The 23,568-nt window shown below is 45.6% G+C and overlaps 1 protein-coding gene across 2 annotated transcripts in view; it reads right to left on the minus strand.

Annotated features, from left to right (window-relative positions):
* Positions 1–23,568, minus strand: part of LOC140427801 (uncharacterized) — a 120,002-nt gene that overhangs the window by 89,753 nt on the left and 6,681 nt on the right. Inside the window, exon 1 of one of the 2 annotated variants that reach the window (XM_072513470.1) lies at positions 4,119–4,209. The exons of the other annotated variant lie outside the window; for it this stretch is intronic. Coding sequence (XP_072369571.1) covers positions 4,119–4,153 — 35 coding nt within the window. The 5' untranslated portion in view covers positions 4,154–4,209. Of the gene's footprint in view, positions 1–4,118; positions 4,210–23,568 lie in introns of those variants that run through there. 2 annotated transcript variants of the gene reach the window in all.

A 23,568-nucleotide genomic window follows, 5' to 3' on the forward strand; every position in this document is an offset into this window, starting at 1 on the left:
GAGGAAACCCATGCAGACACGGGGAGAAAGTGCAAACTCCACACAGTCACTTAAGGCCGGAATTGAACCTGGGTCCCTGGCATACTGAGGCAGCAGTGCTAACCTCTGTGTCACTGTGCCGTCCTACCGTGTACTGCAAGGGTTTGAATCTTGGTTTTGTAAAATGGCTGGGAGTGACATGGAGTGAACATCTCAGAAATATGTCTGGATGAATGCCTTTGTCCATTATTGGTGTGCTGCAGGAGGATGTCGGCTTGGGAGTTTGATATTGAAGGACGATGAGAGATCCTCGGCGGGATTCTCTGCGAACCGGTGGGGCGGGCCACTCTGGCGCTGAGGAGTGGCGTGAATCCTCCGCATCTTCAGGGGCTAGGCCGGCGGCGGAGTGTTTGGCGCGGCGCCGGAAGGGCTTGGCGCCATGCCAGCCAGCGCCGAAGGGCCTCCGCCGGCCGGCGGGAGTTGGCGTTTGGGCGGGAGCGTCAGCATATGCTGGCGTCATCCCAGCGCATGCGCAGGGGGTTCTTCTCCGCACCGGCCATGGTGGAGGTTGACTGCAGCCGGTGCGGAGGGAGAGAGTGCCCCCACGGCACAGGCCCGCCCGCGGATCGGTGGGCCCCAATCGCAGGCCAGGCCCCCGTGGGGGCACCCCCTCGGGGCCAGATCCGCCCCCTTGCCTCCCCGAGGACTCTGCAGGCCACCCGTGGTGCCAGGTCCCGCCGCTTGGGACCTGTTGTGATTTACACCGGCAGGACCCGACGAATACGGGCGGCCACTCGGCCCATCGCGGGCCGGAGAATCGCTGGGGGGGGCCGCTGCCAGCAGATGCCGACCGGCGCGCCGCGATTCCCACCCCTGCCAAAACTCCGGCGCCGGAGAATTCGGCAGCCGGCGGGGGCGGTATTCACACCGCCTCCCGGCGATTCTCCAGCGGGAGGGTCGGAGTATCCCGCCCACTTTCAGGGAAATAGCTGGTCTCTGAAATGACCAAATTGCACATTGTTCCTTCAACTGATTAAAAGCTACTAATTGTAAATCGTGAAATGTTATGTCTGCCACAATGCACAATTTTAATGTAAAACTTATTAGGAGATGCATAGAGAACCTGCCTTTTGTAGCCCTTCCTGCTAACCAGATCACCAATCTTGTCCCTTCAGTACTGGGATTTCAAAATGCCTTTCATGGACTTGTGTTACATTTCTCTGTTCATAGATTTTTTTTCTGTACGATCAAGAAGGAGTAGCCCATTCCGCCCCTCAAGGCTGGTCTGCCATTTAATAAGATCATGGCTGATCATATAATAACCTCAAACTACATCCTGCCTACCCCCAATAACCTATCACCATGAATCTATCCACCTCCGCCTTAAAAATATTCAAAGGCTCTGCTCCCACCACCTTTTCAGGAAGAGAGTTCCAAAGAGGCCCACAACCCTCAGAACAAAATTAGCCTCATCTCAGTTTTAAATGGGTGACCCCTCATTTTTAAACAGTGACAGCTAGTTCTAGATTCTCCCACAAGAGGAAACATCCTCTCCACATCAACCCTGTCAATACCCTGCAGGATCTTCTGGTTCAATCAATTTGCCTCTTATAGAAACAGGAGTAGGCCATTCAGCCCATCAAGCCTGTTCTTGGCTGATCAGACACTTCAATGCATCTTTCACACACTATTACGATAACCCATTACATTGCTAATCAGAAATCTGTCCATTCCTACTGTAGACATACTCAAATTACTGAGCTTCCACAGCCCTCTGGGGTAGGGGATTCTCTTACTCTTCTAAACTCCAGTGGATACAAGCTTAGCCTGTCCACCCTTCCCTCATAAGATAACCCACCCGATCCAGGTATTAATCTGGTAAACCTTCTCTGATCGACTTCCAATGCATTAACATCCTCCCTTAAATAAGGTACCCAATACGGAACAAAGTACTGCAAATGTAGTCTCAAACCTCTCTATTTTTGTATTCAATCCCCCTCGCAATAATTGATACACTCAATTGATTTTCCTAATATTTGTTATACTTGCACACTAGCTTTTTGTGATTCATGTTCTAGGACACCCAGATCCCTTTGCACCCTCTCACCATTTAGATAATAAGCTGTTTTATTCTTCCTGCCAAAATGGACAATTTCATATTTTCTCACATCATACTGCATTTGCCAGATCTTTGCCCACTTAACGTTCTATATCTCTTTGTAGCCTCAGGTAGGTTCTTTACTCAGAGAGTGGTTAGGGTGTGGAATGGACTGCCTGCTGTGATAGTGGAGTCGGACACTTTAGGAACTTTCAAGCGGTTATTGGATAGGCACATGGAGCATACCAGAATGACGGATTGGGATAGCTTGATCTTGGTTTCGGACAATGCTCGGCACAACATCGAGGGCCGAAGGGCCTGTTCTGTGCTGTACTGTTCTATGTTTTATGTCCTCTTCACAACTTACTTTTCCACCTACCTTTGTGTCATCAGCAGATGTGGTAACCATCCCTTCATCCAAGTCATTTATATAAATTGTAAACAGTTGAGGTCCCTCTGGCCCACCACGCATTACATCTTACCAACCGGAAGAACACCCATTTATGCCTAATCTCTACTACCTGTGAGCCAGCCAATCTTCTACCATGCCAATATCTTACCCCCTCTACCATAAGCTTTTATTTTCTGCAATAATCCCTACCACCTGGATCAAAGTTCAATTGCTTAATTTCACATGTTTGTGTCCTCATGGTGATATCTATATTTTAAGAAGGGAGGCAACGTCAGCTTTGTTGATGGTCAATTTTTCTTCGGCATATAAGTTGACAAGGATGTGCAATTCGAAACAGCATATTGTTAGTCAAGATAAGCTCTGAGCAAGAGCTTGAGAAAGCTTGCGAGATTTTAAAAGAAAGTTAAATTCAAAATTGTGCAGTTGAATCTTGTTAGGTACTGGGAACGGATGTAAAATTGAGTCTTGCATTGCTCAGAATTGGTTCTAAACTGCGTTACTGGGGAGATGCTGCGTGTAGACTAAAATTGAAGGGGAAAGAAAGCTGACATCTGGCAGTAAGGAATGGGGGGGGGGGGGGGTTCACCTAAACACTCCTGTATGAAGAAAGGGGTTTAAGCAAAATAAAATTACTACTGTGTAACTCAACTTCATTTAACCTTAAAAAATAATTCAACAAGACTAAATGCCATATTTGTACAATAATGTCCACATCCCATGTCTCAAGAATTGTGTTCTGGACAGGAAACATATCTTCAGTTTGTAATCTAAGAATTGAAAATTCTAATCTAGTATGGGGTTCCATGCTCAACTACATATGCATGCAAATATTTTGAAAGAAAATCAAAATGCAGCTCTTCTTAACTGTTATTTGAATACATAGGTTGCGACTCCACAGGGTCAGGATACATTACAAGCAGTCGCAACGCCTGAGCAACATGGACTCGGTACTTGAATAAGGGTGTTTTGTTTTATCACCTCGATCCAGTTGCTATCTTGTAACAAAACGGCATTTACTCATTATGGACTATAGGAAAATGAGGAATCCTTTAACTAATTACTCATGTAAATTATTTGAGCTGGTGACAATAGCTTTACCATTAAAACAGCAGAATATGCTGATTCCACAAGAATACAATTTTGGGTTGGGGCTATTTTGTTCCTTATATTAACCTCTGCAAGATTCCTAACATTTTACACACTCGAAGGGGGAGGGAAGAGAGTGAATGTACAGTGAGGAAAGTCCCAAAAATGAGATTGCCACACCGATACTGCAAAACAAGCATGCTCAAAATCGGTGAAAAGTCTATTTTGGTTCGAAGGATTTAGTCCCGATCTCACTTCACTCCTGCGGAACCAGAAGCCAGGATGGTGTGAATATCAGAGCGAAAAGATGCAATGCATAAATTACAGATGTTAACCAGAGCAAAAACGAAAACAAACTCTACATATTCAGATGCTGGAACAGAGCAAATTCCTAATCCTGACACACCTACCTCAGCATTACGCTTTCCCCGTACTATGACTGATCACATTACTCTTGTCTAATACAAAAGGTAATGAATGTACAAGTCATGAATCTTTAAAAATGTCTCAGAACCTACTTTCTCAAACCTATGTCAAACTTACCTTTTGGTGTTCTTGTGACTATCTGTTGTGAACATTGCTGTAAAAATAAAGTCGCTTTCAGGAACATGAAACTTACGCCTCTAAGTCGCGGTTCTGTTGTTATTCACTCCTTAGTTTCAGACAGGAAACGCAACCACATTCATTTCCCTCCCCAGAAACACAAATCCTCCTTTTAACTAAAGGTCTAAATGTTCAGTGTAGTTGCATTTCTCCACTGTCTAAGTAAAATTGATATCAAAATATTGGAAATTCCTTAGTCAGCATTTGAAATTCAAGCACAATATTCACACAGTTGGTTCTGTTAAAAGTCGACCTCTGACCTCAAACTAAAACAAAACTATTGCCCAAAAATCATGTGCACATGATTTAGTTAAACATATTTCCTGTTATTTCAGTAAAGGCTGATGATATCTCTGAAGGGCATTTTAACTAAGCAATTCTAAATAGACACTGGAGATATCACAGGATTTGAGACACCATATTTGGGTATTTAAAACACCATATTTGGGTATTTAAACTTTTATAACACTGAATTACGCATCTTCAAAAGGATCATAAAATAGGGACACAATGCATCACAGTGAGGAACGGGAAAGGAGGCGTTTAAAAAGGTGTCTGGACATGCAACCCAAGAGCAGGATGACAGTCCAAATGGTAGAATTAGGCTGGGTGGCTCATTTTGTGGCTAGCGCAGGCTCATAAATTCTATGCCATACATTGTCAAGGATTCTATGATTCCAAGATATTTTTAAAAAGCCAAGAGTACAAAATAAAGATGAAAACTTTACTCCTCAAAGTTAAGTAGAAAATAAAATCAATAACAATGAGCAAGATTGGGGGAGAGGGAGAGAGAGAGAAAGGGTAGTATGTGTGTGGGTGGGGGGAAGTTTCTCTCCATTCCAATATCTTTGTCTGAGCTTTAAAGAAAATACTTTGTTCTATCTCAAAGATGTCGGACAGAAAAATAAGCAGATAAATAAGTACATTTAGAGCTAACCAAAATTCTGTGTTGATGTGCCAACTGTTGCTCTGGAAATAACAAAATATTCCCCGGTGAAAAAGGCCGTTCAGTCTATTTTTGATTAAATTAGTGCAGAGAATCTCCTAATGTTATTCCATTGTGACATTCCAGGGTTTTACTCCAACTGCTCTCTGGAAGAAAACGTTCCTGATATCACTCCTAAAAATACCATTTGCCTGCAATTTAAAGTAATATTCAGAGTTAATGTTTATAAACCCACAGCGATCTTAACTACTTCCACAGGATCATCTCACAGTGACCTTCTTTCAAATTTGAAATGCCAATTTTCTTCAGCCCTTTTCTCATATCTCAATCCCAACATCCCATAATGGAGACCACCGTTGTGCCTCTTGCATGGAATGCTTCTAGCTCTTCAACATCCCTCATTTCCTGGGAAACCAGGAACAATTGCAGTTTAAGATCCAGAGTGGATCAGGCATTCTAAACTTTGATAATTAATTCCTCGGATTGACATTTCCACCATTTTGGTTATGTAGCTCAAAAATCACTGTGTTGAATGATACTTTGCATTGGTTGGAAATATTTAATGTCAAACTTCTGAAAACTCTTCTCTCTTTCTGTTTCATCTTTGCAATTGCAACACTTTTTCTTTCAGCTTCATCTTTGCTATTTCAACATCTTTTGTGTTACGCATGTCTTCCATCATTTAATTTTAATGTGCAGCAGTTCAGGTTTGGGTGCATCAAATTTCATCTGCCATTATTCTGCTCACTTGCCCAACTTTTGTACTTTCTGTGCTGTCTCTTCTAATCCTACTGGCACTCAAGGTTAACATCTATGAAAGTTATCACTTGCATTACCGGAGCCAGGTTATTTCTGCAAACTTAAAAGTGTAATGCTTTAAGTTTCTTCCCACCGAACCCATCCACCCGCACACACAACCTTCTTGTTGGTTCAACCAGTTTCTTACCCATTCCTGAGGTTTACCCCAAATCTCTACAGCTTAAATCCTATACAAACGGCTATGAACTTTGTCAAAAGCCTTTTCAATGTTGATTCACACAAAATTGTTGGGCTATGGCTGCCTGAAAGAAGTTGATGAGTTGGGCCAGGCAAGTTCTTCACCTTCTGAATCCATGCGGAGTGTCATTACCTAGGAGGTTATCATTTTACTTGATAATCCATTTCATTTTATACAGAACAGAAGCAAGATTATTGTGCTTGTATGTTTGTGTGTTTTGTCACACTTTTTGAATAAAGGCACCTTCGCCTTTTTACTGATCTTGTGATACTTTGCCACTGTCGAATGACTCCCTTGTAATTATGAGAGCTTCACAAATCATAGAATTTACAGTGCAGAAGGAGGCCATTCGGCCCATCGAGTCTGCACCGGCTCTTGGAAAGAGCACCCTACCCAAGGTCAACACCTCCACCCTATCCCCATAACCCAGTAACCCCACCCAACACTAAGGGCAATTTTGGACACACTAAGGGCAATTTATCATGGGCAATCCACCTAACCTGCACATCTTTGGACTGTGGGAGGAAACCGGAGCACCCGGAGGAAACCCACGCACACACGGGGAGGATGTGCAGACTCCGCACAGACAGTGACTCAAGCCGGAATCGAACCTGGGACCCTGGAGCTGTGAAGCAATTGTGCTATCCACAATGTACCGTGCTGCCCCTCTTCCTAATCTCTTCCTAATCTCCATCTGCATGGAATTAAATACCATGTACTCTTGGGAATTTATTTGTTTAAAACCCAACCTGTCCAGCACTTTAATTTCATTTGTAACAAAGCCACTGGTCTTACTTGGGATATATTTGTTTAAAGAAGGCATATTGCACATGTCCAGACATTACTATTTGAGGTTCATCCTCAGCTTCAAGCATATTTGCAGATTTTATTGGTTTCACCTTTGGTCACCTCTTATTATTGTGCGACTGAAAGGGTGGTTTGCTGTTGTGCTTGCCCTCAGCTAGGTGTTCCTATCTGATGTACTGAATTTATCTTCTACTGAAATATTGAACAATCACCAAATAAATTTGGATTTGTTCTTTCATGCAATTTTGCTTTCTAAAAATATGTTCCTGGCTGAGTGTTTGGTAGTTCTAATTTCTATCTTAACTTCATTGTTTGGTGGCCACTGTATTATAACTAAATTTCCTCTTTTTTGAGGTTTTTAAAACATTACAAATACTACATCGCAATAAGCATTGATTCTTAGGTCTCCCTTGACGCACTGGATCACAAAACAAGTCATGCAATACATTGACCAACTCTAACTAATATGCCCATTTCCTCATGTATCCTTCCTGTTTCTTCAGAACACAAAATTACTCCCTTTCCATGCTGGTGGTTTGTAGCACACAGCCAATGTGTCAGCATGGATTTTTTTAAAGTGACACTGATGCATACTCATTGGTTCATTTGGTGTTTCCACACCAGTGCTGATCTACTGGCTATACCATGTGAGAGAGTTGTAAGACTTCGAGAGTACTTGATTAGTGATGGGTTGTCTGCCCTCAAGTGCCTGAAATCTCCAGCAGTGGAGCTGACAGCGGCCAATAGTGAAGACACAGGAGTAAAGGCTCATGGCAAGTGGTAGAACAGGACCTTGGTCAGCCATGCTTTATGCAGAGTGGCGCTCCTCAAGCTACAACCATTTGTCTCTCTATGAATTGGAAGCACAAAGTCAAGACAGCACTAGTAGTGGACTAAATGCCAAGGTTGGTGGAACTCTAAATGCAACTTTGTATGGAACAACAGACATGCAAATGAAAGCAACTCTCAAACCAATTGGGACAGCCACAGACTCCCAAACATAGAAATCTGGAACGTTAGAACAATGTACCAAACTGGTCAGCTTGAGCAGATCTAGAGGGAATGGTAAAGACTCCACACAGATGTGCTGGACATTGCTGAGACTAGATGGCCTGGACAGGACAACTAAACATACTGGAGGTCTGGAACTTGTACTATTTTGGTGGGGATTATCATCAATTTGGTGTGGGATTTCTAGTATCATAGAATGTACAGTGCAGAAGGAGGCCATTCGGCCCATCGAGTCTGCACCGGCTCTTGGAAAGAGCACCCTACCCACGGTCAACACCTCCACCCTATCCCCATAACCCAGTAATCCCCACCCAACACTAAGGGCAATTTTGGACACTAAGGGCAATTTATCATGGCCAATCCACCTAACCTGCACATCTTTGGAGTGTGGGAGGAAACCGGAGCACCCGGAGGAAACCCACGCACACACGGGGAGGATGTGCAAACTCCGCACAGACAGTGACCCAAGCCGGAATTGAACCTGGGACCCTGGAGCTGTGAAGCAATTGTGCTATCCACCATGCTACCGTGCTGCCCTCTGGTGTCCCCAAAGCCATGGAGCATCATCGCACTCAAACAAACACAACTGACTATATTTTGATGAGGATATCGCACACAAACAAACACAACTGACTATATTTTGATGAGAATACTTACAGCAGTGTGCATTGGTGACAGAAACCTGGGTCTCACCATCAGCTCTTTTGGACAGAGATTAAGAGCATGTAGTGGACACAGAAACATGCAAAGACCAATGGCAGGTAAATTGTTTACATAAGAACTCCAGTAAATTTGGACAAGTCTTACAGTGGGAGATTGTTTCTAAAGGAAGAGCGGAACCAAGTTGGGGAAGATTCTAGTTTGCTAAATGAAAAAAACAATTGAAAAAAGCATATCCAAGAGCAATAGCTGGCAAGAAACCCTGGAGAACAGCCAAACGTCTGAAGCTGACGGTTCGCGACTTTGCTGATCGGTGCTGTTCAGCGCACTACCAAGGGGTTGATATTAAAAATTTTGCGAGAAAGTGAAAAATGCTTAGAGCAGCCAAAAAGAATTTGTTGAAAAAAAAAAGACACAGGCAACAGAAACTGTAAGTTGTGACGGACAGTCCAACAAGATACACATGGTTGTCACAGCTCTGTCATAGATAAGTAACAGCTAACATTAGTGTGAAGCAAATGGGAATATGATCTAGGAGGTTCATCAAGTAAAGGAACAGGAGCAGCAATACTGCGCCCAGCTCGGTAGACCGGATCTGGATGCATCAAGTACACAGCCTGCAACTTGGGATGATGTGGAACCAGAATTGTTGATTAGTGAAGTTACATCTACAATTAAGATGCTGGAGATCAGCAAAGTGAAAAACCTGGATGGCACGCCCGTTGAAGCTCTGGAAACTGAAGGAGCATCAGCAGTCAACGCCATGAATGGAATCACTGACCTGATATGGAGAAGTGAAATTTGGCCCATTGATTGGCGGGTTTCAGGGCTGGTAACATTGCCAAAAGTTCACAAGGCTCCTTAAAGCATAGAACAATCAGCCTGATAAGCTTATGCTTCAAAGTGCTCCCAGAAACTCCGGCAAAGGTTCTCGTATTTCAACGCACCAAAAACAGTTCAGTTTCACCTCAGGCAAAGGGACAAGGGATGAACTTCTAGTGCTGTGCAATATAATTGAGAAGTCTGTCGAAAAGCAAAATGACGAGGAATTCTGGGTATTCCATCCGCCATGCAGAACTATGGAAAACCCCAAGTAGGTTTGGTGTACCACATCATTTAAATTCTCTGAATAAGCCAGATTATGCACTGGAAAAAGGTGTGCTGTGTAAAACTGGAGACAGGACAGGGCCAGTTTTGTAAAGGAATCAGACTCATGTCCTTGCTTCCACCACTACTTTTCAATGCCATTGGAGAATAGGTCACGAGAGAAGTCAACTCTGCTCTCCCAGATATTTTGGGGTCAGTATTGGTCGTCACAACATCTGGAAAATCAGTTATGCTGATGATGCTAATAGTCGAAGAACGAGGAAGATTTATCCATGGTGGCGATTCAGAAAGTTAAATTTGAAGTTTGGGCTGAGCAACAAGACATACTTAAATGACAATTCATGGGTGAGAGCAGTGTGACGATTTAGTCCATAACAATTACGAATGTAGATCATTTTCTGGGATCAAAAGTGATCACAAATGGGGTAGCATTGAAATCAAGACAAGGCTAGCAGCTGCCACTCAGCTGAATGAAATCTGGAGAATATCCAGCATCAGCCTGTAGTTGCAAAAAGACAATAAGAAGCATTGTGCTGTATGGGCTCGAGAACACCGCCCTCAATAAGGCTGATAAGATGATGATTACAACTTTTGAAATGTGGCTCTAGCAAAGGCTGCTTTGAATCTGCTGGACAGAGCAAAGGTCCAAATGAATTTGTCCGCAGGAAAAATTAGAGTACATCATCTCATGGGCTTTTAGCCAAAGTGAAGCAAAAATTGAGCAAGTACGGCTACTGGAAAAGGCAAGGTGAGAGCTGGTGACAATAGAAGAACGGTTGGGGGGAAAAAACAGGCTGGGTCAGAGAATGGCTGGGTGCTTGGGCAACGTGAGGAACTGGATAGAGGGAGGATTGAAAACAGCATCCAGATTTGCAGTGACCAAGTTGGACAATGGCTAATTATGGATGGATCCCAATAGCAAAATTTGCTATGTTCATGCCAAAGCTTTCAGTTAAATATGGAAAATGGTGGCACTGTGACAAAGCACAATTATTCCCAAATGCCACTGAAATATGAAGATCATTAACTTCAATTACTTTTCCCTCAGACCAACTCGTCTACTCAATTCCTTTTAAGCAGATCAACACAGCTAGAACACCCAAGTTTAACCCACTACAATGTCTCCTAAGCTTAACTTTGATGTCTGACAGTCCTCACTGGGCAAGAATTGACAAACATGCAATTGACAAATGTATTAACAGTTGTATAGAAAAAGTGTCCATATATTTCAAATACCAGTTCGTTAAGATTTTAAATGCAAGCTACATATCCAGTTTAAGATTAATTCCATTGTCTTTCAACGTTACAAATATTTTTTCAAAATATCTAAATTCTTTTTCTAATTGCTTAACATTTAATAGGTTAGCAATCCCCCGACTATCCCCATCACATATAACAGTGGCACACTGCGGCAAAGACACACGTGTTATGGGAACTACTACATCGTCTGTGTGAGCATCTTTTGGTGCATCAAGTAGCACAATTAATAAAGAAATAGTTGGAGTCAGTATAGTAATGTTGTAAGATGCAAATGCTTAAAGTTGCAGCTGTATTTGAATGATTTTCCCATAACTCTTAGTCTAATGATTGACATTTTAATTAGCTTAGTCCCTCTTAAAATAGCAAAGGAATTCAGCATGAGGATGTTGAGCATTTCTTCCGCTACTTCCTCAACTAATTTCAAACCTGGTAACAAATATTGAACTCTATTATCAGGTTTAATATTGGAGATTCAAACTCTTGTTCTGTGGCTTTACATCAATGTCATCAAGTCGCACTCATCCCTCCTGCAATGAAATGACTTCAAGTAGTTAAAATAAATATAATTTCAATTATTAATATTGCATCTTACTAGCACATAGTTGAGCGGGGGCACGGGGAGGAAGGAAGGGATTAGCGGAAGGAACATTCATGATGGCAAGAAAGATTTGTTCATGGAGAATGCACTGCTGCTAGGAATCAGTGTAGGTGTTTACAAACAAAGAACAAAGAAATGTACAGCACAGGAACAGGCCCTTCGGCCCTCCAAGCCCGTGCCGACCATGCTGCCCGACTAAACTACAATCTTCTACACTTCCTGGGTCCGTATCCTTCTATTCCCATCCTATTCATATATTTGTCAAGATGCCCCTTAAATGTCCCTATCGTCCCTGCTTCCACTACCTCCTCCTGTAGCGAGTTCCAGGCACCCACTACCCTCTGCGTAAAAAACTTGCATCGTACATCTACTCTAAACCTTGCCCCTCTCACCTTAAACCTATGCCCCCTAGTAATTGACCCCTCTACCCTGGGGAAAAGCCTCTGACTATCCACTCTGTCTATGCCCCTCATAATTTTGTATACCTCTATCAGGTCTCCCCTCAACCTCCTTTGTTCCAGTGAGAACAAACCGAGTTTATTCAATCGCTCCTCATAGCTAATGCCCTCCATACCAGGCAACATTCTGGTAAATCTCTTCTGCACCCTCTCTAAAGCCTCCACATCCTTCTGGTAGTGTGGCGACCAGAATTGAACACTATACTCCAAGTGTGGCCTAACTAAGGTTCTATACAGCTGCAACATGACTTGCCAATTCTTATACTCAATGCCCCGGCCAATGAAGGCAAGCATGCCGTATGCCTTCTTGACTACCTTCTCCACCTGTGTTGCCCCTTTCAATGACCTGTGGACCTGTACTCCTAGATCTCTTTGACTTTCAATACTCTTGAGGGTTCTACCATTCACTGTATATTCCCTACCTGCATTAGCCCTTCCAAAATGCATTACCTCACATTTGTCCGGATTAAACTCCATCTGCCATCTCTCCGCCCAAGTCTCCAGACAATCTAAATCCTGCTGTATCCTCAGACAGTCCTCATCGCTATCCGCAATTCCACCAACCTTTGTGTCGTCTGCAAACTTACTAATCAGACCAGTTACATTTTCCTCCAAATCATTTATATATACTACAAAGAGCAAAGGTCCCAGCACTGATCCCTGTGGAACACCACTGGTCACAGCCCTCCAATGAGAAAAGCATCCCTCCATTGCTACCCTCTGCCTTCTATGGCCTAGCCAGTTCTGTATCCACCTTGCCAGTTCACCCCTGATCCCATGTGACTTCACCTTTTGTACTAGTCTACCATGAGGGACCTTGTCAAAGGCCTTACTGAAGTCCATATAGACAACATCTACTGCCCTACCTGCATCAATCATCTTAGTGACCTCCTCGAAAAACTCTATCAAGTTAGTGAGACACGACCTCCCCTTCACAAAACCGTGCTGTCTCTCACTAATACGTCCATTTGCTTCCAAATGGGAGTAGATCCTGTCTCGAAGAATTCTCTCCAGTAATTTCCCTACCACTGAAGTAAGGCTCACCGGCCTGTAGTTCCCGGGATTATCCTTGCTACCCTTCTTAAACAGAGGAACAACATTGGCTATTCTCCAGTCCTCCGGGACATCCCCGGAAGACAGCGAGGATCCAAAGATTTCTGTCAAGGCCTCAGCAATTTCCTCTCCAGCCTCCTTCAGTATTCTGGGGTAGATCCCATCAGGCCCTGGGGACTTATCTACCTTAATATTTTTTAAGACACCCAACACCTCGTCTTTTTGGATCACAATGTGACCCAGGCTATCTACACCCCCTTCTCCAGACTCAACATCTACCAATTCCTTCTCTTTGGTGAATACTGATGCAAAGTATTCATTTAGTACCTCGCCCATTTCCTCTGGCTACACACATAGATTCCCTTGCCTATCCTTCAGTGGGCCAACCCTTTCCCTGGCTACCCTCTTGCTTTTTATGTACGTGTAAAAAGCCTTGGGATTTTCCTTAACCCTATAAGGAAAGTGTTTGTAAACAATTTCATTTCAACATCTATTTAAAAAACGTCCAGTTTTTTTCCCTTAAGGGCAAGGGTAATGAATGAAAGAGCAAACTAAGCTCCATTAGTAGTCTAGTGGCTTTACAGATAGAGATAAAACAGTTCCAATCCTTCACGTAATTGTTTGGATCCGGGTACATCTTGCCTCTGTGGGAATTGTAATATTAACCAGTTTTTGAGATTGAGGGGAATCTATCATCAATGTTAAAGTACCTTTTATGCAATGTTCTCCCCCCACCCCCCAACACTCCTGATAGAAGTAAAAGGAGTACACGTACAAAACTGTGTTCGCTGATCAAAACGGGAAGTAAACATTTGTGGTACAGCTTCCAATAGGCCAACAATTGATAGCTGTATAAATTCAGAACAATGGTTTTCTTCTTCTTTTAAAATAATTGCTTGGTTGACCAGGTCGCAGAGAATACGTCAAACTTAAATTGCAAACGTTATTAGATTTTTAAAGTAAACAGGTCTGCAAATATCTATCATTTGCTTTTGGATGCAAAATACTGATAAGATGACATTATTAATTATTCATAGTTTTGTGATGATTAAAGTTCCACACCAAGCTTCCTGGAGTCCTATTCATTCTCTGGGTAGGTAAACAAAGGGCAGAATTTTCCTATCCGTGCTCCTAACTGTGATGGTGGTGGTGCGGCATATATCCCTTTCAAGCACAATAGTGGATTTCCGCACCCTATTGTCTGCCTCGTTAATGATGCAGAAAAATGGAAACATAATCGGGGATTGCAGGCAGGCAGCCACTGATTGGCCCACTCTGCCATGACCTCAGAAGCTTGGGTGCCATATTTAAAATGCACCCCCCCCCCCCCCCCCCCCCCCCCACACACACACACAGTCTTCTCAATATCTCCAGGATAGCCCCAGGGGAAAATGCCACTGACAAGAGTGTGCTTTTCAAGTTCAGTGGCACTTTGCTTGGCCACCTGCTGGACGCTGACGAGGCCCACAGAGATGTCCTCTATCCCAGCAATGGCTGTCGTGCTGCTAAGGGTTGAATAACATGTTGGCCCAGAATTTCCTCTCCAAATCCCCTGGAAGCATTTTTGCACCATCCTCAAAAAACTCACACTTAACCTAGTTTTGTGTCATCTGCAAACTTGGAAATGTTACATTTAATCTTCACATCCAAATCTTTTGCCGCGAGGCAGCAGTGCTAACCACTGTGCCACCCTGGGATTTATCTATTTTAAGTTCCATTTATTTATCTACTTTTTTTCTTAAATTAACAGTTCCTCGTTTTTTTTTTTTACTTCCATTTTCTCGTTTATACTAGTCCCTTGGTTCTCCTTTATTTCTGGGAGGGTTTTAATATTTTCCCCTGTGAAGACAGACATGAAGGATTTGGCGCCCGTAAGAAAGAGCCACTGAGGTCACGGCAGAGTGGGTGAATCAGAGGCTGCCTGCCGATGTGTTTCCAGTTTTGTATCATTTTTTAAAAAAAATTAGAATATCCAATTTTTTTTTTCCACTTAAGGGGCAATTTAGCATGGCCAATCCATCTATCTTGCACATTTGTGGGTTGTGGGGGCGAGACCCACGCAGACACGGGGAGAATGTGCAAACTCCACACGGACAGTTTGTGCATCATTAATGAGGCAGACAATACTGCGTGAAAATCCGCTATCGTGCTTGAACGGGGAACACCACCACCGAGTTATTCCCAGTTATAAATTCTCCAGACTCCACATATAACACATCCCCATTTATTAATTGTTACATAACTATCTGCAGTTAGCAACTGGTTAAATTTGAACTGACTTCTCCAAAAAACAAGTGAATGAATTCCATGGCCAAAATGTATACTTTATGCTGTACTCCCTACGCAAAGTTTGCACAAATAATTTAAATGGGAAACATTTACAAGCATAAAGTAAAATTTTAATTTTGATCATGGTCAAGATATGCTTTCGGTCCATTTCATGCAATATCGATATGTCCACAGCTGGGCTTTGTGAATGTTCCTCTTCTCAATATAGAGTCCTGTGGCATTAAGAATTTAGCTTAGGATAACCTTGAGCACTACTCCAGGTGGAGTAACGCTCTTTAAAAAATGTTACCAATTGTACACTTGAGAGCAATAGTTTTCAAACTTTTGAGACATTCCCACAGACCCAAGTGTCATCATATACACCAGTATATCATGGTGCAGATACACAAACACTGATGGACACACAGCAAGACCAATCAACACACACAACACCACAGCCAATCACCAGTTAGAGCACACTCACTATAAAGACAGGGGGCATCAGAGTTCCCGCTCATTCGGGGTGCAGCCTCCTACAAGGACAGAGCTTACAGCTTACAGCACAGGTCCTCACCATGTGCTGAGTGCATAGACTGGTTCGAACAGGCATAGGTCTTTAACTTAATCTACCATTGTGTAAACCCACAGTGAAAGTATGTTCAACAGTTTCTAACTTAATAAAATAGTGTTGCACTATTTTAAGTGTTGGTGGCCTGTATGTGTTCCACGGATCCAGAACACCCAACACATCACCAAGTATCAGCTACTCAAAATAAAACATTGCTAAAAAATGTATACTGCAGAAATACTTACAGGTCAATCAACAGAGAGGTAACAGAAAAAAAGAATGAGCAACTTTCCCTGCACTGCATTAGTGGCTCAAATGACAGAATTCCATTGATCCCAGCGTCTTATGACCGACATGTCTCTGAATCTACCAGCTCAAAATGACCAATGCCCTTAATGTTCTTTCAACGTCAGCCTGAATATGATAAAAACCCATAGTTGTATGTATTTTTTATATTTTGGGGAGCAAGGGGGGTGGCCAAAATAAAGATAATCCAAAATCCCCGAGCAGACTGTCAGCAGTCATGCTCTTCTCCCGTTTAATTGAAAACAAGGCCATACAGGTGATACCAACAGATAAAACAATATCTTAAAAGACAGGGACAAGTACTGCAAGCATAGGGCAACATGGTGGCTCAGTGGTTAGCAGTGCTGCCGCACGGTGCTGAGAACCCGGGTTCAATCCCGGCCCCGGGTCAGTGTGTGGAATTTATACATTCTCCCCGAGTTTGCATAGGTCTCACCCTGACAACCCAAAGATGTGCAGGGTAGGTAAATTGACCTTGCTAAATTGTCCCTTAATTGGAAAAAAATCAATTGGGTACTCTAAATGTATGGGGGGAAAAAAGTAGTGCAAGCATTGTTTCTGACACTGGTCTGCTTCGGTATTTCGAGAACACTAAAAAGAATGACGGTTACACCTATGGATAATGACCTTTCTCTGTAGTTAATTAACTTGGCATTGGTGGTTTCTGGATCAGCATAAAACTGTAATTCAGGACTGAATCCTATGACCATAACACCCTTAAAATGCCGGTGCTGCAAATTATTTCTTACTTTGTTAACACTGTTGACGCATGTAAAGCCTCTGGAACCTACCTGTCCCATGTCCTATTGATTACAGACCATCAGTGGTGTTTTGTGATTTAGAATCGGACATAAATTATGCTAAGTCATTCCAACACAACATTCAGTCTTGGATATTGATCAGTAATTTTAGGTAAACATTTCTGAAACTTCATCCAATTTGAAAGCCACATTGAAACATTGATGCTAAATTGCCACTACAAAAAGGTTAGGTGCGGTTACTGGGTTACGGGGAGGGGGTGGAGGTGTGGGCTTGAGTAGGGTGCTCTTTCCAAGGGCCGGTGCAGACTTGATGGGCTGAATGGCCTCTTTCTGCTCTGTAAATTCTATGATTCTATGATATGTTTCACATCCCCATTCTCCTGCCTTCTCCTTATAACCACTGATCCCCTTATTAATCAAGAACCTATCTATCTGTGTCTTAAAGACACTCAGTGACTTGGCCTCCACAACCTTCTGCGGCAAAGGGTTCTACAGATTCACCTGGCTGAAGCAATTCCTCCTCGACTCAGATTTAAAGGATTGTCCCTTCAGTCTGAGGCTGTGCCTTCAGTTTCTAGTTTTCCCCACTAGTGGAAACATCCTCTCCACATCCACTCTATCTAGGCCTCTCAGTATCCTATATGTTTCAATAAGAATCCCCCTCATCCTTCTGAACTCCAATGCGTACAGACCCAGAGTACTCAACCGCTCCCCATATGACAAGCTCTTCATTCCATGGATGATTCCTCTGAACCTTCTCTGGATTTTTTCCAAGGCCTGCACATCCTTAAAGGCTGATTATATTTATATTTTACACCAGGAAACCACAAACGCAACGGTAGGGCTTAAGGGCGTCATTTCAGAGTGACTTGAAGTGGGTAATGCTTTTCCTCAGGGTTCGAAATGAAGCTACCTCTGGTCACTGCATGAATCAGTAATTTGGCTATAGGCTTAGAGCAAATCGGCATTAACATTTTCAAGGGATAGTGTCATGAAACTGCCTGGAGACAGTCTGCCGATAACGAATTTAGATAATAATCAAGTAGGAATAGCTTATGAATCACAGAATCCCTACAGTGCAGGAGGAAGCCATTTGGCCCATCAAGTCTGCACCGACCGACTTCCGGGTGCGGCTATGCAGAGCTAGGTCGCATATTCGGCAGCTCCTGCTTGGAACGGACTTTTGGGCTCTTTTACAGGGCCCCCACGGCATTTGTTTGACATTTCCCGGTGTGGGAAGAAGGCGGCAATATTCCCCCGACAGTGTCCCCCAGGAAGGGTATGTCTCTTGGTTGCCAGACACACGCAGAAACAGTGAAAGATTTGGCTGCAACTACAGGATAAACAGGGCCTCTTCCAGCATGCAGGCGGGGGAAGGGCAAGCTTAAAGCTGCAAGCTGACCTGAGGGCCTGTATCAAAGGTGAATTCTAGCAGCAGAGGGAACAACTGTGAAAAGACCTCATCAAGGCCACTGAAGGGACTTCCGGTTGCGGTGATACCTAGCTAGCCGCACGCTTCGGCGGCTCCAGCTCCGACGGACCTTCGGGCTCTTTTAAGAGCCTCAACGGGGAATTTTTCGACGACGCAACCCGGTGTGGGGCGTGTGAGAAGGGAGTCCCCCCCCAAACGAAGGAGGAAAAAAACGGCGGCGGCGGCTGCAGCGCGAGGAATCGTCGACCAAAGGGTCAGAAAGAGAGAAGTACAAGATGGCGGCGGAGAAAGCGCAGGCGACATGGGGGCCTGAGCAGGATGAAATTGTGAGACGGTGCGTGGAGCTGCTGAAGAGGGAGGTGCTGACCCCGTTGCTACAGGCAATTGAGGGGCTCAAGGAGACATTAAAGACCCAGGAGACAGAGCTCCGTGTGGTGGAGCAGAAGGTGACAGATATTGAGGACGAGATCCTGGGCCTGGCGGTTAAGACACAGACGCACGAGGCACTTCATAAAAAGTGTACTGAAAGGATCGAAGCCCTAGAAAATGGAGCGCGAAGGAAGAACCTTCGGATACTGGGTCTCCCTGAGGGTGTGGAAGGAGTGGACTGTGGAGCGTACGCAAGTACGATGCTGAGCTCACTGATGGGTGCTGAGGCCCCGACGGGCCCCTTGGAGGTGGAGTGGGCAAATCGGATTCCGGCGAGAAGACCAAAAGCGGGAGAACCACCCAGGGCGATAATCGTGCGATTTTACCGCCTTAAGGATAGAGAAGAGGTCCTGAGATGGGCTAAAAGGTGCGGAGTAGCAGATGGGAGAATGCAGTGGTACGGGTATACCAGGATTGGAGTGCGGAGGTGGCGAGAAGGAGGGCGAGCTTCAACCGAGCCAAAGAGGTGTTGCATAAAAGGAAGGTGAAGTTCGGGATGCTGCAGCCGGCAAGACTATGGGTCACGTATCAGGAGAGACACCATTATTTCGAGACGGCGGAGGAAGCATGGACCTTCATCAAAGAAGAGAAATTGGATCGGAACTGAGGGACTGATGCTGCAGGAAATGTTATTGTTAATGTTACGGTGGAAGTTAATTGAGAAGTAAACAGGGAAGGGGGGAGACATTGGGGAAATGTGGGCGCCGGTGAGGGGGGAAAGACGGGACATAGTTGGAGAATGGGGAAGGGGAGGGGGAGGGGAAAGGGAGCTGCGCCATAAGAGGCGGGTCAGGTAAAGGGATGTTCCCGCACCAGAAAGAATAAGGCGGGAAGACAGGCGCAAGGCGGATGGGAGTTCCCCACATGGGGGGGGTCGAGGAGTGAGCAGGAGTAGCCGGGGTCAGTTGAAGTCAGCTGACTTACGGAAGTAATATGGGGGGAGCAATCAAGCTAGAAAGAAATCTAGCGGGGAGGGGAGGAGGGAGGGAGAAGGGGGGGGGGACAACTGGGTTGCTGCTGCGGAAATCCAAAAGGAAATGGCTAAAGAGTGGGTGGGCGGGGATGGTGTGCGACGCTGGGGGAGCGAGCGGGAGCGTGGAGGCGGGATATGGGACTGGCCTAGAGAAGGTAATGGCTAGTCGACACGGGAGGGGGGCAGGTAGCCCCCTAGTGAGGCTGATCACGTGGAACGTGAGAGGCCTGAACGGACCGATAAAAAGGGCCCGAGTGCTCGCGCATTTGAAAGGACTAAGGGCAGACGTGGTTATGCTCCAAGAGACGCACCTAAAGGTGGCGGACCAAGTTAGGCTAAGGAAAGGATGGGTGGGACAGGTGTTCCACTCAGGACTGGACGCAAAGAATAGAGGGGTGGCCATTTTGGTGGGGAAACAGGTCGCATTTGAAGCAAAGAACATCGTAGCAGATAGCGGAGGTAGATATGTAATGGTGAGTGGCAGGCTGGAGGGAATGGAGGTCGTGTTGGTTAACGTGTATGCCCCAAACTGGGACGATGCGGGATTTATGAGACGGATGCTGGGGCGTATACCGGACCTGGAGGTAGGAAACTTGATTTTAGGAGGGGACTTTAATACGGTGCTGGACCCGGGGCTAGATAGATCCAGTTCAAGGACCGGAAGAAGGCCGGCAGCGGCCAAGGTACTTAAGGGGTTTATGGACCAAATGGGGGGAGTGGATCCATGGCGATTTCTTAGACCTAGGGCTAGGGAGTATTCCTTCTTCTCCCATGTCCATAAAGTGTACTCCCGGATAGATTTTTTTGTTTTGGGAAGGTCGTTGATCTCTAGGGTGGAAGAAGCTGAGTACTCAGCCATAGCGGTTTCGGATCATGCCCCACATTGGGTGGACCTGGAATTAGGAGAGGAAAGGGAGCAGAGAACACTCTGGCGATTAGATGTGGGACTGATGGCGGATGAGGGAGTGTGTGCAAGAGTGCGGGGGTGTATTGAGAGATACCTGGAGGTCAATGACGACGGCGAGGTCCCTGTGGGAGTGGTATGGGAAGCACTAAAAGCGGTGGTCAGAGGAGAGCTGATCTCCATTGGGGCCCACAAAAGGAAAACAGAGGCCAAGGAAAGGGAAAGATTACTGGGGGAGATTTTAAGGGTGGATAGGGAATTTGCAGAGACCCCGGAGGAGGAATTGTACAGGGAGAGGAGACGACTCCAGACGGAATTTGACCTTCTGACCACCAGAAAGGCGGAGGTACTGTGGAGGAAGGCACAGGGGAGGAGGTATGAATATGGGGAAAAGGCGAGTCGCCTGTTGGCTCATCAATTGCGAAAGAGGGCAGCAGCGAGGGAAATAGGAGGAATTAGAGACGAAAGGGGAGACACGGTGCGAAGGGCAGGAAAGATAAATGAGGTGTTCAAGACCTTCTATGAGGAACTGTATAGGTCTCAACCCCCAGAGGGAGAGGAGGGGATGCGGCAGTTCCTGGACCAATTGAGGTTCCCGAAAGTGGAGGAGCGGGGGGTGGTAGGCCTGGGGGCACCGATTGGGGTGGACGAGGTTATTAAGGGACTGGGAAGCATGCAAGCAGGGAAGGCCCCAGGACCAGACGGGTTCCCGGTGGAGTATTACAGAAAATATGTGGACTTGTTGGCCCCGTTGATGGTGAGGACGTTCAATGAGGCCAGGAAAGGGGGGACTCTACCCCCGACGATGTCGGAGGCGACGATATCGTTAATTTTGAAGAGGGATAAAGATCCGTTGCAGTGCGGGTCCTATAGACCCATTTCATTGTTGAACGTGGACGCCAAATTGTTGGCAAAGGTACTGGCATCGAGGATAGAGGACTGTGTCCCGGGGGTGGTGCACGAAGACCAGACAGGGTTCGTAAAAGGGAGACAACTGAATGTTAACGTGCGACGACTATTAGGGGTGATAATGATGCCCCCAGTGGAGGGGGAGGCAGAGATAGTGGCGGCAATGGACGCAGAGAAGGCATTTGATAGGGTGGAGTGGGAGTATTTATGGGAAGTGTTAAGGAGGTTTGGGTTTGGGAACGGGTTTATTAGCTGGGTTAGACTTCTTTATGGGGCTCCAACGGCAAGCGTAGTTACAGGTCGACATAGATCGGAGTATTTCCGACTATATAGGGGAACAAGACAGGGATGCCCGCTGTCTCCATTGTTGTTCGCGTTGGCAATTGAACCTCTGGCCATGGCGTTGAGAGACTCCAGGAAATGGAGAGGGGTGATTAGAGGGGGAGAAGAACACCGAGTCTCGTTATATGCGGATGACCTATTGTTATACGTGTCGGACCCAGCGGGGGGAATGATAGAGGTTATGCGAATTTTGAGGGGGTTCGGGGATTTCTCGGGGTATAGGCTAAACATGGGGAAGAGTGAATTATTTGTGATACATCCAGGGGACCAGAGTAGAGAGATAGAAGGCTTGCCTCTAAGGAAAGTGGAAAGAAACTTCCGATACCTGGGGATTCAGATCGCTAGGAGCTGGGGAACCTTGCACAGACTTAATCTGACACGGTTGGTAGAACAAATGGAGGAGGACTTCAAGAGGTGGGACATGCAGCCTCTATCGCTGGCGGGCAGGGTGCAAGCAATTAAGATGATGGTCCTCCCGAGGTTCTTATTTGTATTTCAATGTCTCCCTATACTAATCACTAAGACCTTTTTTAATAAAATAGACAGGAGCATCACGAGCTTCGTGTGGGCAGGGAAAGTTCCGAGAGTAAGGAGGGGGTTCCTTCAGCGTAGTAGGGACAGAGGAGGATTGGCACTACCGAACTTGGGCGATTACTATTGGGCCGCCAATGTGGCAATGATACGTAAATGGATGATGGAGGGTGAGGGAGCGGCGTGGGAAAGACTGGAGAGAAAGTCCTGTAAAGGGACGAGTTTAGAGGCGCTGGTGACGGCGCCGCTACCGATCTCACCTAAAAAGTTTACCACGAACCCGGTGGTGGCGGCAACATTGAATATCTGGGGACAGTGGAGGCGACAGAGAGGGGTGCGGGGAGCCCTGGTGGGGTCCCCAATCAGGAACAACCATAGGTTCGCCCCAGGAAGAATGGATGGAGGATTTCAGAGCTGGTTCCAGTTGGGAATTAGGAGGGTGGGAGATTTATTTATAGATGGGACTTTTGCGAGCTTGGGAGCATTGGAGGAAAAGTATAAGTTGCCCCGGGGAAATTTCTTGAGATATATGCAGGTGAGGGCATTTACTAGACAACAGGTGAGGGAATTTCCATTGCTCCCGACACAGGGGATACAGGACAGGGTGCTTTCAGGGGTGTGGGTCGGAGAGGGCAAGGTGTCAGAGATTTACCGAGAGATGAGGGAAGAGGGGGAGGAGTCGGTGGGCGAACTAAAAGGAAAGTGGGAAGAAGAACTAGGGGAGGAGATAGAGGAGGGTATGTGGGCTGATGCCCTAAGCAGGGTAAATTCCTCTTCCTCATGCGCCAGGCTTAGCCTGATTCAATTTAAGGTGCTACATAGAGCACACATAACGGGAGCAAGATTGAGCAGGTTCTTTGGAGTGGAGGACAAATGTGGGAGGTGTGGCGGGAGCCCGGCAAACCACGCACATATGTTTTGGGCATGCCCGGCACTGGAAGGGTATTGGAAGGGAGTGACGGGAGTGATTTCGCGGGTGGTGAGGGCCCGGGTCAAACCAGGCTGGGGGTTAGCTCTATTTGGAGTTGCGGAAGAGTCGGGAGTGCAGGAGGCGAAAGAGGCCGACGTTG

Source organism: Scyliorhinus torazame, chromosome 8 (assembly GCF_047496885.1).
Source record: "Scyliorhinus torazame isolate Kashiwa2021f chromosome 8, sScyTor2.1, whole genome shotgun sequence".
NCBI lineage: Eukaryota > Metazoa > Chordata > Chondrichthyes > Carcharhiniformes > Scyliorhinidae > Scyliorhinus > Scyliorhinus torazame.